Here is a 19443-nt window from a genome sequence, read left to right as displayed (position 1 = left end):
TATTTTAAAAAAGACCATATATACTTGTTCTATAAAAGGTCTTTCTTTATATTATAGTTTTAAAGAGAATAAAATTTTCCTTAAATTACCAAATGACTAGATAAACTCTAATGATTAGTAATGACTCATGAAGGACAAATAATTAAAAATCATTACTAAATCACCATACCAATGAATATGTTTAAATATATTACTAACTTGTAAAATTTATTAAATGATTTAATCTTTAAATAATCACTGTGAAGTAAATAAAATAATGACCCAAAACCTATTTCTTATCCTGTCAGAAGTTGAAAGGTCTGTTTTTCATTGGCATTTATTAGAAGACAGCCTTATATAACATAACCATTTATAATCACAAATATGATTTGATTTTATTCATTACATTTTCTCTATTTTATGACAAGCTGTGGAAATGTGTTCTTTTAAACTTTGGGAGAGTTAAGTATGAATGAAAGTTCTTTAAGTAATCAATAACCCAGTTTTTCAGGGAGCAAAGATAATCACAGGTGATCATTTAAGAATAGCCAGTGGTAGTGCTAGGCCCCAGGTGAAACTGTTTAAATCCTAGAAACCAATACCTAGATTAAATAAATAACAAATTTTATATGAGTTTCCCAGCTCTATTTATATCCTAACTGATCAGTTTAGAATATAAAGTGTATTTATTGTTATTTCTTGTTCATTAATTCACGTGACAATTTTGAAGATGAAGTAACATTGAAGGATGGTCTTATGATTCAGATAAAAACTGCAAAACATTTGTTACATAAACAACTTTCATGTGATGTTAATTACAAATAGAAAAATGAAACCTGCCCCTACTATCCAATAAAGTTAGCACTGAGTATATTTTCTAGGCTCCAGTTGTCTGTAATGCTTATTTAAATAGAGTTGTTGTTGATTTTTAAGCTATGAGGTTGACCAGGCATGAGCAGTCTGCTCCAGCTCTCGGTGGGACACCCGAACAGACGCCAGGTGGGTACTTCTGACATTGAAGGGCCATGTAGAAGTGTCTATCATAGGTGGACAAGGTAGAGAATGCGGTGTCTCTAACTGGACCAGGGTGATATACTTAGGATTTGCAAGCTCAAAAGGGTCTTACCTCAGATGTTCAAGTGTTTGAGCCCCTGATATGGCAATTCTTTCCATTTTGATATTAACAGATGACTTTTGATTCCATTAACTTTTGGTCCAGTAAGAAGCATCATATCACCTGAGTCTGCACCTTTCCCCAGAGAGCCAGTATGACTAGAGCTATCCATAGTATTTATATTTGTATGTGTCTTTACACATAGAAATATTTTGTTCATATATATCTGCTATAGGAAAACCATACATTTCATTTACATTTTAAAAGGTTATACATTTGAACCACTGTCATCTGCTCATCCCCTTAGCCATTCCTGATTCTTTGCAACTCTACATGCATTTCTGTTTCTCAGAGAAAGGAGAATTTCCTCTGTTTGGAGGACCATAGCATGATACAGTTTAACGATCATTTGATGTTCTGTGATATATTACAATTTATCATGAAGTAGCCTAAGAGGGCATTGGCAAGGAGATTCCACACGAATGGTGCCGTGACTCACTGGGAAGATTGTGAAGATTCTGAATACCTGCTTATTAGTCAAAAACAAATTTGGTAACTCCCACCTATGTATCATGCTATAGAACATTTGAGTTTTTATCTAAGACTACTAGTTTTAAGATAAACGTTTCAGAATGGTACAGACACTCTCAGAAGGAAAATTTCAAGTAAGGAGACTTTAAAGATCATTATGTGTTATAAAAAGGAACTTTGAAAGAGAGGGAGTCCGGAGTGGGAGGGGAGAGAGAAAATCCCAGATATCATCCAGGCAGACAGCAGATGGTGGCCAATTCTCTTTTAAAATTGATGAGAAAAAAGGAATAGCAAACATTTGGTAGAGTCCCTCTACCTTGCCTTGCACATCGCTCATGTATGCTACTGTGCTGTGATTTTTTTTTTAAAGAATAAAAATAAGAACTTCTGATTCAAAGCTTTATTAGAAATATGAAATCCATGCAGTTCCCCTTCAGTGAGGCATTTTTGTGATTGTTCTTAGTTTCATAAATTATCTTTATTTTACTCTAGCTTGTCTCTTTGTCTTAAAGCTTAGCTGAGAAGCTAGTCTTTCATAATAATTATCCATTTTAACAATCCAACCCAAGAAGTCCCCTCACATCTCTGTGGGAAAACATGTACATGTGTTTCTTGCAGTTTAAACCTTCAGGCATCTAATTTTTCCACCAAAAGTAGCCAGATGGAAAAGAGGCAGATAACAGCATTGTTTAAATAAAATATGAAGCTAAAACTTCAGGAAAGGTAATTTACATGACACCATCATAAGCAAAACTTGCTTAGATATGGAAATAGCTGGCTCAGCTTATAAGGCAATTTCAAACTACTGTAGGGTTCCATTTTTGCATTATTATTTACTGGACCCTGACTGTTTCTAACTTGGAAGCAAGGACATGCCAGATTTATCATAAGATTGTGGAGAATGGTTTAAGACAGTAATTAAGTGGAAACTGAAGAACTTGCTACTTAACGAACTTACTTTTTTTGGTCCAAGTAATGAGCTCCTCTTTGCGGACCTCTTATTGATTAGACTTGAAATAAAGCACATGCCCCTTTATACAACAAGATTTAAATTTAATTGCTGTTTAGGTTGAACTTTTTGGCAGTGGACTTAGAATTTATGACTCTCTGATCTTAACCTTTACATGGTAACCACAGAAAATGGAATAGAAAATTCTGTTTTCTATAGGAGGTATACTCTGCAAGGTTTGCAGAGAGTCACATTCCTCTGTGACTTTTCAAATCAAAGGCTTTGTGCATCTAAATAAAATTAATAGAATCTTATAGCTGAAACATTAGCGATGTGTTAACAGTCTCATTTTATAGAGGAAGAAACTGAGATTCTCACAAAAGAACAAGCTTGTTGGTGACTGATCTGGGTCTCAAGCCTAGAGGTCCTGAGCTCTGTAACAAGGCGTGTAACTGCCAGTAGGAATTCAGCACCTTCATTTCTTCCTAATTGATGGGATACACAATCTTTTTAACTGCTAATCTACAATTTGTATGATTAGACATAAGGAGTACTTTCACTGGTGCTGTAAGAACGAGGAAATTTTGTCTTCATGTATTTAGAATACTGATGAAGATTAATTGAATAGAATGCAGCTGTTGTTATATAAGCACAATACTGAACTAATGGTATCAATCCCATGTGAACATAGGGTGCTTAATTATATATCAGGTTCCTCATCGCCTGGAATGCATAATTAATAATAGGTATGTAATAATGATAATCCTTCCTGTATATGCAGTATCTCTTTACTTACAGGAAAACTGATGTGGTGAGGGATTAAGTGATTCTGCTTCGGTGATTGCTTAAGGTCACATATGACTAACTAGTTAGGATCAGAACCGATGCTGGCATCCAAGGGATTTGGCTTTCTTTCTTTCTACCACAACTACCTCTTGATGAACTGGTCTTAGGGTATTTCTGCCCTGTGGGACATGAGGACACCAGTCTGGTTATGGAGTTGGCCTGGGCTTTCAGGCCTGCTACAGAGTGGCTTAAGGCCATGAGTGTCCAGACCAAAGGACTTGGCCAGTTAGGACCCCAGATTGGTCCAGAGCTATCCCCATCTCTCGTGGGACTTGCATACTCCAAGTTCTGCCTCAGCCTGCAGAGAAACCTGGAGATCTCTTGGCCTGAATTTGTATCTGTAAGAGAAGGTGCCCAGTACTAGTTAGGACCAATAAAGCACTCTTGCATTGACCTTTCCTGCCTCCTGGGTGTCCCAGCCTAGAATTCCAAATAACTTTTCTTTGGGCTCTTTCTTTCTACAGATGGTTTACAATTCACTTCTTCACTAACTTGCAAAATGCCTATTGACCATTAAGATCCAGTAAGTCAGAGTACAGTTGTTTTTATAGGAATACTCTTGTTTGAAGATATATTTTTGGGAAGTGACAATTTTTGTTCAACAAACATTACAAATACTTTTTTTGAGATGGGGTCTTGCTCTGTTGCTCAGGCTGGTCTTGAGCTTCTGGGCTCAAGGAATCCTCTCACCTCAGCCTACCGAGTAGCTTGGATCAGAGATGTGTGCCACAAATGCTTGTTCAACAAATATTTATTTTACACCTGCTGGACTAGGAAATATGAAGAATACAGAGATGCTTCGGAAATTTTTATACTCTTAACTTGCTTATGGCCAAGTAAGGGATATTAAGTATGAACATCAGTAAACTCTCATCTTGAGTGAAAGTGACAGTACATAGGATGAGTCATGTCAAATGCAAAGGGAGGGGAGCTTTCTACCAGCTGGAGACATCAGGGAAGGTCTCATGGACAGGTGGCTTTTCAGCCAGGCTTGATTGGTGGATGAGACATAAACACACGATAATAGGATGTGGGATAGGAAGGAGAAATGGCAGGGATGGGGAGCATAGGAGGATATGAAGTTAGCCACTGCCCCAGCTTTCCAGCCCTGCTGTGGATGTGTGCACACACAAGGGAAAACTGAGGTAAGGAGGCAGGGAGATGAGCGAGGCAGTGTAGTGAGAGCTGCCTATGGAATGGAACCTCATTTATAGTGCTTATTCATTGGCTTCCCTGGACCAAGTGCAGAGTAAGCTCATGGAGGGATCCTTTCTTCCTCTACCTAATTGTCACTTGTTGGTTTGGCAGAGGGGTCAGTGAGTCAGTTCATATAGAGAAACGTTCCAATATTCCTTCTGCTTTGGGACTTTATCAATTTTTCTCTTATACAGAATGTAAGCTCTGACATATTTATTTGAATTTAGTGCACTTTGACAGACATTTATGTATAATAAGTATCTACCATATGTCAGACATTGGCCCCTATTCTGTGAGGGATATAAAGATGGATAAAATATGTCATTTGCCTTCAAGAAGCCTATGTTCTTATTGGAGTATTAAGGCAAATGAATACACAAAATGTTCTGCCTTGCATAATTGTCATTGGCCACATGGGAGTTAGGAAAATGCTAAAGGAATTTTCCTCCATTCTTTTTTTCTCTCCTGTCTTCCCTCCTTTCTTGTCTTTAGAAATTTAAAGAATTTAGGGATCACATCCAATTGCTGAGACGAATATTAGGTATATCTAATAAGAATGGCTTTTGGGGACCAGTTTATAGCACAAAATTGTTGGGAGAGGGTAGAGAACCACCTTGCAAGGTGAAGAGAGCACCATGAGCAAAGGTGCAAAGAGGGAAAAACGTTGGCTCCATTCTGAGACCCGCGAGTAGCCCAGCTTGTAAGAACGTTGACCATTTCGGGTGAAATAATAGGAGATAAGTCTGGAAAAGCAGATCCTGATCCTGCCTGGTTTCAAATCATCTGAATAAATAATGTTGTATTACACTTTGGAGTTTCAATCAGTTATACAGCTCTGTGGGCAGATTGTCATGGAATCAGTCCCCATTAAAGGTAAGGTAGGAATAGCTCTGCCTCCATAATTATAATTATAAATATATTTTCTCTTTGTAGAAAATATAAAATCAGACCCTTTAACATGTTAAATATCTATGGTTAGGACAGATATAGGAATTTCACAGACTAGAATTCAATACTATTAAGCGTTTTGTTTTCCTTAGAGAAAATGCTTGTAGGCATTTAGTTTTGAAATGGAAATTTCATACCTTTTCTAGGTTAAAATATTAATATTGTCTTTATCAATAGAGAATATTTCAGCTTATCCACAACTCATTTTTCTTAGGGATTTGATTAAGGTAACTTGTCTTTATGAAGAGTGCACCAGTCACAAGCTTACTCTATTTCAAAGAGAGGCAATAAACAAAGTGCAGATTTGCAAAGCCCACACTGGAGGGGTAAATTATTAGAATAAAAAGATTAAAATTTTTTTATGCAAAAGTTTCCATAAACGTCCTTTTTTCAGTACAGTTGTTAAAGATCACTCATTACTTGCTATTCAGGGAAAGCAGCAAACTTAAGATCAGTGAAAATGATCTAGTGAGATGGGCATGTATGAAATGACAGTCATCAGGAAAATATGATGTAATGGGAAAACTCAGGGTTACACATTGTTTAGAAACATGCTCACTTGTAATGAGAAGAAGAGTTTTTAAATATTTAAGCTGAAGTCTGATGGTCTATTTTCTAGACTTGAATTGGGATGGAAGGAAACAGGGGCAGGGTCCCAGTTGGGCCTTGCTGGAAGCTCCCTTTCTTCTGTATTGAGGTCCCTTGATTCTCAGCACTATAAAACAAAGGAGCAACTTCCTCTCAAACACTCTCTGGTTCCAATTTTTAACTTTGGGACTTTGGAGTTGAGCCAGTGTGGACATGAGGTGGCTGAGCAGGACTGAATGATACATGTTCTCTTCAACCTTGCACCCCAGAGCTAAAAGGAATTGAAGATTGAAGCTATATTGTAACAGCCATTACTTGCTGCTATAATAACATTGAACCCTGCAGGGGACCCTGTCATATTCTTGGCCCAAACATGTCCAAAACAATAATGGCCTTCTAGTTGTAAAGTAATACTCTAGTGGAAAAACAAATCTAGAGTAAATATTTTTCTTTTTCTTTTTTTTTTTTTTTTTTTTGAGACAAGGCCTTGCTTTGTTGCCCAGGCTCGAGTAGAGTGGCCTGATCACAGCTCACTGCAGCTTCAACTTCCCAAGCTCAAGTGATCCTCCTGCCTCAGCCTCCCGAGTAGCTGGGACTACAGGTGTGCACTACCATGTCCAGCTAATTTTTGTATTTTTTGTAGAGACCAGGTCTTGTCATGTTGCCTAGGCTGGTCTCAAACTCCTGGGCTCAAATGATTCTCCCACCTCAGCCTCCCAAAGTGCTGGGATTACAGGTGTGAGCCACTGTGCCCAGCCTGAGTAAACTATTTTTCAATGCTGAAAAAATAGTCCTGTAAACTTTTTCTATTTTGCCTTACAAGGATTTACATAGGTATTGTATTTGGTCAAATCCTATATTATGAACATTTAATTTAACCACATGCTGTGATGCTTCACCTTTCCAGCCTCTCATTGAAATAGGGTGTTCCACATACATTGATTTTTTTTCTGATGCATGCCTAATAAGTAATTATAATATTAACAATTTATTGATCACCCTGCATGTGAAACACTGTAATAAACAAATTCTTAGGTTTTATTTGAATACTTTTTGATAAAAAGTTTCTCTAAAGTGCATCATACACATTCATTCCTTCATGAACAGATTCTATGAGACAGAAAAGTGTGAGTGTCCTGGAATCATACTGAAGTGTGTCAGATGGTTTTCTCTGTATTAGAGGCTCTTACACTAAGCTGCCTCTGCTGCCTCTTCACTTAACTGTCAACTATCCCTTCTCAGCAGTTCACTTTTGAACAGACCAACATTCGTCTGATTGTCTGGGAAACTTGACAACTAAGCTTGTTACCTTATGTGCAGGTCTGAACTGGTAAATTCCAAATTTGACCTTCATACTACTATCCCAGAGAAAAAGTATTTGGGCTTGAGATAGCAAATTTCTGCAATTCCCAGAAACATTTCTTATGCCTTGCTTCTCTTGGCTGTGTCCTGGAAGCTGAGATTTTGCCAAATTAACTGAGGAGTTAATAGGTATAAATTACTACCTAACTCTTTGTTGCATCCTTTATACCATAATTATAATGGGTGTAACCAAGGCTTGGTTTATAATGGTTTGTAACCAAAGCTTGTCATCATCTAGTAGAACGTTTCCTTGCAGAATGAGAGATGAGAATGCCAGTGTGCTGATCTAACCCACCAGACAAAATCTTTGTTTTCAATTTAGAAATTCTAATGTTGCTTATTTTTTAAAAAAAGGACGAGTATTTTGAATAATCCCCAAACCGTAAATATAGAAGAGCAAATATCTGCCTTCCTTCTCCCAAAGTCCTGAACCAAACATGATAAGAAGAGGCAGAAGAACAAAGAGAGACAGGGTAATTTCTGACTTGAAAAATAACAGAGAAAGTCAATGTCAGGGAGCTGCTCAGATGCTGTTATTTACTAGGTTAAGAGGAGGCCAAGGGCGAAGGTATTTTTTCTTTCCATGTGAACTTTCTGCTCACCTTCATGTGGTGTTTTTCTGTTTTTAAAAGTTCATGCTTCACTCTCTTCCTGTTTGTGTCTTCTCCCTTCCTTGTATGTTTCTCATGACATACAGCAGGGCTTATAATTTGCTATTTATAATTTTGACTATTTCATTTAAAGAGTACCTATTGCTAATATCTCAGGGTTTGGAAAATATATTTTTTTTGCACTAGCTGATTCATGAACATAACTAAATCGAGATAATAATTTAAACAAAATAACCCAGTGGTTTTGCCCTCAGTGGATTTTAGACTATAACGTTTTGTAGTTATTCTTACATGCTTATTTTACAAAGCTGGAAACTTTACAAAGGGAAACTTCCTTTATCACCGAGGATAAAACTTTGCCAACATATTAAAAAATTTGCTAAATGCAAAATTTATGTAGGCATTTGTCTTGCTGTTTCAGGATAATATTGCTTCATAGCACCCTATTTTTATTCCCGTTCCCTTAATTCTCTCAGATTACTTGGTTGTTGATGAATACAATAACTTTCACCGGACTAGGGCTCTGCCTACTAGGCCATATTGTGCTTTTAAGTTTCTTAAAGTCTGTCTGGAGCAGAAAGTTTTGTAGAAGCAGAAACAAGGGTGCTTTATCAATATCTAAGAGAGATTTTAGTGTCACTTCACTTGTGAGTGAGCCACCCACTGACAGCCTTTCTTCTACTGACAGGACAACAATCTCCGGAGAATGACAACACCATCAAGGACCTGCTCCCAGAAGATGCTGGGATCGACCACCAGACAGTTCACCAGCTGATTACAGTGCTCATGAAGTTCATGGCCAAGGATGAAAGCAGCGCTGAGTCAGACATCAGCAGTGCAAAGGCCTTCAACACGGTCAAGCGACACCTGTACGTCTTACTCGGCTATGACCAGCAGGAAGGTTGCTTCATGATTGCACCTCAAAAAATGCGCCTGTCAACTTGCTTTAATGCATTCATTGCAGGAATTGCCCAAGTAAGTGTAATAACAGCTTTCAGAAGTCACACCCTTATACTTTTAGTAGAAACAAGGCATTACATACCATGTAGCCAACACTGGTTCAGCATAAAGGTTTGTACAAATTGCTTGGTATTATGCAGGAGTATGTGGAGGGGCATGTGAACATTAGTAAGAATTGGGAGCCTGGCTGAGGAATAGTGAGACAGAGTATGAGAGAGAGAGAGACTGTGTGTGTGTGTGTGTGTGTGTGTGTGTGTGTGTATGTGTGTGAGAGAGAGAGAGAGAGAGAAAGATGCTAACCTTGTAGCATATGAAGAGTGTCTGTACCTTGATATGACAGTTACATAATCATTTTACTATATTTGGTTTCTGTTTTTTTTTTGAGATGGAGTCTTGCTCCTTTGCTCAGGCTGGAGTGCAGTGGCGTGATCTCAGCTCACTGCAAGCTCCGCTTCCTGGGTTCACGCCATTCTCCTGCCTCAGCCTCCCAAGTAGCTGGGACTACAGGCACCCACCACCAGGCCCGGCTAATTTTTTGTATTTTTAGTAGAGATGGGGTTTCATCGTGTTAGCCACGATGGTCTCAATCTCCTGACCTTGTGATCCACCTGCCTTGGCCTCCCAAAGTGCTGGGATTACAGGCGTGAGCCACCACGCCCGGCCAGTATATTTGGCTTCTAGATCACTGTGCTTATTTTTTTTCAATTGCTAACTAAAAATACTTAAATTTGGTTTGTTAATTCTATGTTAGAAATTATAATTTTAGTTTGTATTAATTTCTATTGTATCTTACTGAAGAAATCTTTCCAGTTAGAAGGAGGTTCTAATATTCACATGTTCCAATACTTTGTTTGGTGTAAAACAGCTAAGTTTGGAGCTACGTAAAGCCTTGTTTTCTCTGTGTGTTTCAGCTACTTTCCATTTGGTGTTACACACTCAAATTTACATTTATCTATTAAAATTGCCATTTTATCAAACATTTTCATGCACAGTAAAAAAAAAAAAAAAGAATTGGTAGCCTGGTATCATCAAGGGAGTGTGGGAGATTTTTTCTTTTGTAAAATATACGTACAATTTGCCATTTTAACAGTTTTAAGTGTACAGTTCAGTGGCATTGAGTAATTTTATGTTGTGTAGCCATCACCACTGTCCATCCTCAGAACTTTTTATCATCCTAAACTGAAACTCTGTACCCATTAAACAATAAGAGAGTATAGGCTTTTTTGTTTGTGTGGTTTTATATTTATTTATTTATTTATTTATTTATTTATTTATTTTGAGATGGAGTCTCGCTGTGTCGCCAGGCTGGAGTGCAGTGGTGCAATCTCGGCTCACTGCAAGCTCCGCCTCCTGGGTTCAGGCCATTCTCCTGCCTCAGCCTCCGGAGTGGCTGGGATCACAGGCACCCACCACCACGCCCAGCTAATTTTTTTGTATTTTTAATAGAGACAAGGTTTCACCATGTTGGTCAGGCTGGTCTTGAACTCCTGGCCTCAAGTGATCCACCCACCTCGGCCTCCCAAAGTGCTGGAATTACAGGCATGAGCCACCGCGCCCGGCCACTGTTTCTGTGGTTAAAAAAAAAAAAAAAAAAAAAAAAATCCTCTTCCTTTTTTGGCTTCAGGTGGAGAGAGTTGAATTAATCATACAACTTAACTTTATGCCACACCATCATCACTGGCTTTTCCATGTGTGTCTGCTACTTCTAACTGCTATATTGCATGCCATGGTGGACAGACACCATACTTTACTCATCCATTCCCCTAGTGATGGACTCATATTGCTCCCAATGCCTCACTACCCCAAACAGTTCAGTGATAAGCATCTTTGTATATGCACCGTATCAACCAATGTGAGAATTCCTTAGGGAGATGGATCCAGAAGAATTGCTGGGTCGTAGGGTAAATGTATGCCTAATTTGGTCATTGCTACAAATCTCACTCTCCAGAACAGCTGCACCAATCTGCAAAGATAGAGGACTTGGGGCTAGAGAGATGCGCATATGAATTTCAGCTCCACCTCTGTTATTAGCTGCTAGGGCTTAGGCACTCTCTGCTTGCTTGCTTATTGGTAACACAGATTTCCTTTTTTGATAGATTAGAGAAAACATATTGCAAAGCACCTTGATCAATGCCTGTCTCATGGTAGGAACTCAATAGATGATTGCTGTTATTGTCAATTAGCTCAAATAGATTGTAATATAATGAACAACGATAAGCAATGTGCATGTAGTCGTCCTGTGCTGACGCTGATAACTGGATGGATCACCGCTTTTTCTCAGCTGTCACTATTTTGGATACCAAACCCTTCCTCCCTCTTCTCCCCACCCTCTAAATCCACATTATGCATGTCTACTTTAGAAATATAATCTAAAATCAAGGCCGGGCATGGTGGCTCATGCCTGTAATCCTAGCACTTTGGTAGGCCGAGGTGGGAGGATCACGAGGTCAGGAGTTCGAAACCTGCCTGGCCAATATGGTGAAATCCTGTCTCTACTAAAAATACAAAAATTAGCTGGGCGTGGTGGCACGTGCCTATAGTCCCTACTACGTGGGAGGCTGAGGCAGGAGAATCACTGGAACCTAGGAGGTAGAGGTTGCAGTGAGCCAAGATTGCACCACTAAACTCTAGCCTGGGTGACAGAGCGAGACTCCATCTCAAAAAAAAAAAAAAAAAAAAGAAATATAAGCTAAAAATTAAAAATTAAATTTTTATATGGGGTTTGTATAACTCCAGAAAACCCGTGTCAAAAATAACTTTCTAACATTTTGGCATATATTACTCCCTCCAAATTTATACACATACATAATTTCATACTCACATATGTATGTCCGCACATTTTTACAATAATAGGTTCATATTATACATACTGATATATGTGCCACCTTTAAAAAATTTTTTTATTTCAATGGGTGTTTGGCGAACAGGTGGTGTTTGCTTACATGGTTATGTTCTTTAGTGGTGATTTCTGAGATTTTGGTGCAACCTTTTTAAACCTAAAATTTATTATGAAGTTTATGTCATGTAAATAAATTTGTATCATATTCTGTGTAATGGCTACATAGTATTCTGTAGTTATACAAACAGTATTTTGTTTATCTAATCCCATATTATTGAATATTGAGGTTTTCACTTTGGGGTGACTATAAACAAAGCCATGTTGAATTTCTTTATATGTACATTTTGGAACACTTGTCTGATTATTTCCTTGGGATATATTTAATGGCTGTGTTAGAGGGTATGTGCTTTTTCTTTCTTTCTTTTTCCCCCGCTTTTTTTTTTTTTTTTTTGAGGCAGGGTCTCACTCTGGTAGCCCAGGCTGGAGTGCAGTGGTGTGATTATGGCTCACTGCAGCCTCGACCTCTCAGGCTCAGAGGATCCTTCCAGCTCAGCCTCCCGAGTAACTAGGACTATAGGTGTGTGCCACCACACCGAATTAACTTATTGTATTTTTGGTAGAGACAGGGTTTCGCCATGTTGCCCGAACTGGTCTCATACTCTTGGGTTTAAGCAATCTATCTGCCTCAGCCTCCCAAAGTGCTGGGATTGCAGGCATGAGCCACTGCACCTGGCATGTGCTTTTTCTTATTCCTGAATATATATTGCTAGATAGTTCTCCTGAAAGATTGTATCAAGTTTGGTTGGTATAATACTTGGTTCAGATTGAACCAAGTATTGCTGGTTGTCTAGGAATTCCTATTTCTGCAGGTAGTTACCAATACTAGGTTTCTTCATTGTCTACTTTAACTCTGGTTAATAGTTGAATGGACAAAATTTTATTTTCAATAGGCACTGAAACAAACAATTAATTAGATTAAAACTATTTTCATTTACGAGTTTCAAAAATTTTTTGTGAGGTTGGACTTTTCCTCCTTCTTGCCTACTACCCATTACTTTTAATGTTCTGTGGGATGCCTGTTAAATATTTTTGCCTGTTAAAAATTTTAACCACTGGGATGGCTCAGATTTTTCCTTTTGACTTCTGAGTGTTCTTTGTAGTTTTCCATCAGTTATTAATATTTTTTCTATTTCAGGTTATGGACTATAACATTAACTTGGGAAAACACCTTCTCCCCTTAGTGGTTCAGGTGCTCAAATACTGCTCTTGTCCTCAACTCCGGCATTATTTCCAACAGCCGCCTCGTTGCTCCCTCTGGTCCCTAAAGCCTCACATCCGGCAGATGTGGTTGAAGGCCTTGCTTGTCATCCTTTACAAGGTGAGCTGGGTGGTCGCTGCTGTTTTGGATGCAATGGTTCTCTTAGAGAGCATATAGCATTAGGAGAACACCTGAGTCTTTAGTTGAAAATTTTGTAGAATAAAAGTTTGACCTTCAGAAGGAAGATCAGGATATACAATTACTGTTAAGAACCAAAGAGCTATTGAAATGAAAATAGAAATGGGGGCCGGGCGCGGTGGCTCAAGCCTGTAATCCCAGCACTTTGGGAGCCCGAGGCGGGCGGATCACGAGGTCAGGAGATCGAGACCATCCTGGCTAACACAGTGAAACCCCATCTCTACTAAAAATACAAAAAATTAGCCGGACGTGTTGGCAGGCGCCTGTAGTCCCAGCTACTCGGGAGGCTGAGGCAGGAGAATGGCATGAACCTGGGAGGCGGAGCTTGCAGTGAGCCGAGATCGCGCCATTGCACTCCCGCCTGGGAGACAGAGCAAGACTCCGTCTCAAAAAAAAAAAAAAAAGAAAATAGAAATGGGAGGCCCTGTCAATATATGCTCTAAAAATGTTTAAAACAGAGAATGATAAATGGTAGGCTATTGATCAAGAACATCTGTTTATACTCAGTCTTGTATTTTATCTAAGTATTAATTATTATTTCAGAAAACAAAAGATACCTGAAATTGTATTCGTCCACTAAATGTTTATGCCAGATAATTTTCTTGAAAAGAAATGTAACTGTGAACTGGCATGCATTGCTGTCAGTGGTTTGGTGAAGGAGGAAAGGAATATGGTCCCTTGTAAAAATAAGGCCACGGGGGAGGGCGTGGTGGCTCACTCCTGTAATCCCAGCACTTATGGGAGGCCAAGGTGGGTGGGTTGCCTGACTCCAGGAGTTCGAGCCCAGCCTGAGCAACATGGTGAAATCCCATCTCTACAAAAAATTAGCCAAGCATGATTGCATGTGCCTGGTCTCACCTACTTGGGAGGCTGAGGTGGGAGGATCATCTGAGCCTGGTAGGTTGAGGCTGCAGTGAGCTATGGTCACGTCACTGCACTCCAACCTGGGCGACAGAGTGAGACCCTGTCTCTAACTAAACAAATAAATAAGGCCATGAGCAGAATTTGTTTCTACTTCTCTCTCTCTTATATATGTATTTATCCCCAAGAGATACTGCAAAAACTATCCAGCAAGATCAGGTGGAAAAGCCTACCCTTTAAAATAACCATTTATCTTTTTCTCCTTCGTTTCATTGGGCAGTATCCATACCGAGACTGTGATATCAGCAAGATCCTGCTGCATCTGATTCACATAACAGTCAATACACTCAATGCGCAGTATCATAGCTGCAAGCCCCATGCCACGGCAGGACCTTTGTACAGTGACAACAGTAACATAAGCAGATACAGCGAAAAAGAAAAAGGTACATATCTAAATTCCATCCCAAACCTAGCTTCAATACATCATAGATTTCTGGACAATGTTTTCTTAGGAGATAGAGGAGTGTTCCCAGATATCATTCTGGAGTGAAAAAAAAATCACTTTCTTAATTTTCCAACGTTCCATGAATGTTGCTGCTTTAACTTTGAAATTGAGCATTCAAGAGGAATAATTGATATGCTTCCAAAGCCTATATCCTAAGAAATAGTATTTCGTAAAATATTTTCTGCTGTTTGAATCGGGAGCCTTTGTAAGCCTTATTTACGTATTAGAAGCATCTCGTTTTTGGGCTATAAAATAAGTCTTGGTTGGCACACAGTGGAGCCAGTCTTTGTAGGTCTCTAGTTTGCCCCTGATCTTTGCGCTCATAGAGTTTCAATGGAGTCTAAGTTTGCTGAAGTGCATTTTCCTAGACTTTTAATTCAATACAAAGTGATTCAAGGCAAGGGAAATGAAACATTTTTGCTGCATAGGTGTAAGCTGTCTCCATTATCAACACTTTTTCTATTGCTACCTTTTTCTAAAAGGAGGCAGTAGAATGCAACTTTAGCTAGAGTAAAATTGCAGCCTGTTTTCAGGTGAGACACGAAGAACCAGGGTGTCTATTTTTAGTTTTTAGTGCAAGTCACGGTTGACTAGATTTTAAATTGACATCATTTAATCTAGTCTTTGGAGAAAACCAAGTGTTCAGTGACCCTTTATGAGGTTAGTAGAGTCTCTTGCTCTGGAGATATCTCAAAAGTATAAATTGTAGGCAGTGATCCACTGTTATTATTGCTGAAAGTTTTGGCTACAGACGGAACTCGAGAACTAGGTTCTTTAAGTTCTGGTACCATTCAGATCCCTCCTAAACAATATCTTGTCTACCAGTTTAGGGTTTAGTCTCTGGGAAATTGGGGAGATCTGTTAAGCTATGGATGTTTTCAGTGTGGGCTTAGTGTTTGGGCCAAACCCTGATGAACCTTTCTGGATGGGAGGCACCATCCTGTGGTCTTTCAGTCTTGATTGTTCAATGCATTTTGAAAATTGTTTCAAAGTTACGTAATGCAAGTCACAAAACTATTGGTTGGAAAAACTGCATTTTTCGAAGGATATTTTTCCAAAGAGGAAATAGAGATATAAAACAGATTATTGTGTTGCATTTCCCCAGAAACATGGGAATTTGATAGGCATTCCCATCTTTGTGGAAGTTCACTGGGTTTAAAAACAAATTCATTTTGATTAACGTTTATTTTTATTTAATTAAAAAGTTTAGTATGGTTATTTCATCTAAAATTTACTGCTTCAAGTTTCATTTACTTGTAGAATTTTGTGCATTAGAACAGGGTTGGTCCTTCAAACTTGATGCATATACTGCCCTTATGCTGAAAAAAACCTTGAATAATCATAATCGCACCTGAGCCTCATTTGTCATATAGGTAGATGTAAATACAGGCCAAACATTATGAGTTCAGTGATATTCAACTTGAATAGTAGGTTAACTCCATTTATGATGCCATTAAATGCATTTTAGTAGCCATTTCTGTTGCCACTTTGTACGTGGCTTTGGCCTTTCAAAAGGATGAAAGAAGAAAATTGGTTAAGTAAACTTTATGGGTTGCAACATATCAACTCTTTCCTCATTAACATATTTTGGGGTTTATCTTGGATTTAAAAATGGCCACATGGGTATAGAAGGGAGGACGTAGAAAAAAGTTCAACAGGCACTCGAAGTGACCGATTTGTTTATGTAGGATTAGGGATCATAAGTGTCAAAGATTCTTTCTGGGATTCATGAGGTCCATAATAGTTACACGTGGTAAACTCCTCAGAGAAGAGTCTTACTTTAATAGGAGGAAATGTTGTTTTCTGTTTTCTTTTTCCTTTGTTTACTCTTTCAGTCCATAATCATTCGTGGAGCTTTTGAGATGACAAGTGGCTTTTCTAAGCTTTTTCTGTGTGTTGCGTGTCTCATTATCAAATGTAGAGTACAGTATTTTGCATTCACACCGTATAAGGTGCATGTACTGTTAGGCTGTGTCTATGCCAGTTACCAAATCCCAGAAAGGCAGATTTTTTTTTCTTTTTTGGAAAGGCCAAGATCTACTCATTTTGTTTAATTTCCTTTTGCCAAATCAGCCTGAAAATCCACGCAAAGCAGACAAGTCCAAGCCGTGTCACAGGCTCCTGGAAAAAGTAGCTGACATCTATGTGTCATCTGGTGTTAAGCGCACTGGAAAAGTTTCCCAAAAAGGCGCTATTGGACTCTCAAGAAGCCTTTCTTTAAAAATGCTGCCAATTGTCGTGTGAAAAGTGATGGGCAATCTTGTAACAGCTTGCTCTATCCAGTAGATGGAGAATTTGATGCCTGGATGAAATACCAACCCATGGCTAGACTTGGGCTGGTGCAGAAACTACCCCAGACCTTGTTCCATAATGCTTTCATTGAAATGCTTGTGTAGACACAGCCTAAGAGAGAATAACCTCTTAAGTGTAATTTTGACTTTCTCTCCCCAATTAGAAGAAGATAGTGTTTTTGATGAATCTGATATTCATGATACACCTACTGGACCCTGCAATAAAGAGTCTCAAACTTTTTTTGCAAGATTGAAAAGAATAGGCGGCAGCAAAATGGTGAAATATCAGCCGGTTGAGATGAATGTTCAGAGAAGTATGAATTTTTTCTCTTAGTAATTTTATGCAGAAATGTTGTACTCTACCGTTTGTTTGGGGTGAAATCTTAATTTTATTATGTTACTACACATTTTAATACCGTTGATTTATATATATGTATGCACAAACAGTATATATATATACACATTTATATATATACGTGAATCGACAGATACATCATTAATGTCATGATCGTCTTTGAGAGCCATTGCTTGATTTGATTTGTTGCAAAATGTTTGCTTCTCTTCCACACGATTTGAACACAGTTTCCTAGATCTGCCTCAGCCAAAAAATGATCCCCTTTCCTATGCACAAATGAACAGAGCTGAGGAATTATCCCGAAGCCCGATTTTGGAAATCAGATCTTAAACTGCCGTTTTGGTTTCTTTCATTCGTAAATTTTCCAGTTTTTGAAATTAGAACAAACCTTACAAAAACTTGGCCAGAAAGTTCGTTTTCCCTCCTGGTGGAGCTGGGATTGTGATGATGATTTATGCCAATTGTATGCCCAAGGATGAGGGGAAAAAAATGGTGAAATCTCCAAGTAAAATAGTACTAGCTTTTTCTGTTTTGATCAGGTGAAATAGAACTGGCTGAATATAGAGAGACGGGTGCATTACAAGACAGCCTTCTCCACTGTGTGAGAGAAGAAAGCATTCCGAAAAAAAAGCTACGCTCTTTCAAACAAAAATCTCTTGATATAGGGAATGCAGACTCGCTTTTGTTTACATTAGACGAACATCGTAGGAAGTCGTGCATAGATCGGTGTGACATAGAGAAGCCTCCGACCCAAGCTGCGTATATTGCACAAAGACCAAACGACCCTGGACGTTCTAGACAGAACTCTGCTACGAGGCCTGACAATAGTGAAATCCCCGAGAACCCAGCTATGGAAGGGTTTCCAGACGCTCGAAGGCCTGTCATACCAGAGGTTAGGTTAAACTGTATGGAGACGTTCGAGGTGAAAGTTGACTCGCCGGTAAAGCCTGCTCCTAAAGAGGATTTAGATCTGATAGATCTGTCCTCAGATTCAACCTCGGGGCCTGAAAAACACTCTATACTCTCAACCTCTGACAGCGACTCTCTTGTATTTGAGCCTCTTCCCCCTCTCAGAATAGTCGAGAGTGACGAAGAAGAGGAGACAATGAACCAAGGCAATGACAGCCCGTCTGGTAAAAATGCTGCCTCTTCTCCCTCCGTCCCCAGTCATCCCTCCGTCCTCAGCCTGAGCACAACTCCGCTTGTACAAGTAAGTGTGGAGGATTGTTCCAAAGACTTTTCTTCTAAGGACTCAGGAAATAATCAGTCAGCAGGGAACACAGACTCTGCCCTCATCACTCTGGAAGACCCTATGGATGCTGAAGGATCCTCAAAGGCAGAGGAGCTGCCAGAGTTCTCCTGCGGTAGCCCACTAACGCTGAAGCAAAAACGAGACCTCCTTCAGAAGTCGTTTGCTCTCCCTGAGATGTCACTGGATGATCACCCTGACCCGGGCACTGAGGGGGAGAAGCCTGGGGAGCTGATGCCAAGTTCAGGGGCAAAAACCGTCCTCCTCAAAGTTCCCGAAGATGGGGAGAACCCTACAGAAAGTGAGAAGCCTGATACCAGTGCAGAATCTGATACAGAACAGAATCCTGAAAGGAAGGTGGAAGAGGATGGAGCTGAGGAATCTGAATTTAAGATTCAGATTGTTCCCAGGCAGAGGAAGCAGAGGAAGATTGCTGTCAGTGCTATCCAGAGAGAGTACCTCGACATCTCCTTCAACGTTCTAGACAAACTGGGAGAACAGAAAGATCCAGGTAAGCTCGACTCTCTTCTTTCTCCCAGCCTTAACTTTAAGTTTGTGCATCTTGTTTGGTAGGGTACCAGCACTGAATGTGCATCAGACTCAAACTCTTATAATGTCAGGGTGTGACATTATAATGGCTTTGCAATCACTCTGAATCCTTCCTGTTTACTGGACAATGTTGGATGCAGATGTGGTTCTACTGGCTCCATAAATGTTTCTGTTTTTGTTTTAAACTCTGCAGTCAATTCTTGACCACCCTTGGCAATGAGATGCATTGGTTAATTCGTATCAGGATAATCCA

General features: G+C 39.2%; 1 protein-coding gene across 16 annotated transcripts in view; it reads left to right on the top strand.

Annotated features, from left to right (window-relative positions):
• UNC79 (unc-79 homolog, NALCN channel complex subunit) overlaps nucleotides 1-19443 on the top strand; it is a 309568-nt gene that overhangs the window by 205030 nt on the left and 85095 nt on the right. For 10 of the 16 annotated variants that reach the window (XM_063643951.1, XM_055288333.2, XM_055288335.2 and 7 more), the window contains 6 exons: nucleotides 913-978; nucleotides 8814-9100; nucleotides 13120-13302; nucleotides 14522-14684; nucleotides 17202-17351; nucleotides 17932-19152. In XM_063643951.1, coding sequence (XP_063500021.1) covers nucleotides 913-978; nucleotides 8814-9100; nucleotides 13120-13302; nucleotides 14522-14684; nucleotides 17202-17351; nucleotides 17932-19152 — 2070 coding nt within the window. The remainder of the gene's footprint in view (nucleotides 1-912; nucleotides 979-8813; nucleotides 9101-13119; nucleotides 13303-14521; nucleotides 14685-17201; nucleotides 17352-17931; nucleotides 19153-19443) is intronic. The other 6 variants (XM_055288332.1, XM_055288329.2, XM_055288331.1 and 3 more) reach the window with 3 other exon arrangements.

The sequence above is a fragment of the Symphalangus syndactylus genome, chromosome 8 (assembly GCF_028878055.3).
Source record: "Symphalangus syndactylus isolate Jambi chromosome 8, NHGRI_mSymSyn1-v2.1_pri, whole genome shotgun sequence".
Classification (NCBI taxonomy): Eukaryota; Metazoa; Chordata; class Mammalia; order Primates; family Hylobatidae; genus Symphalangus; species Symphalangus syndactylus.
Note: the sequence above shows the minus strand (reverse complement) of the source record. Positions and strands in the feature narration are given on the sequence as shown.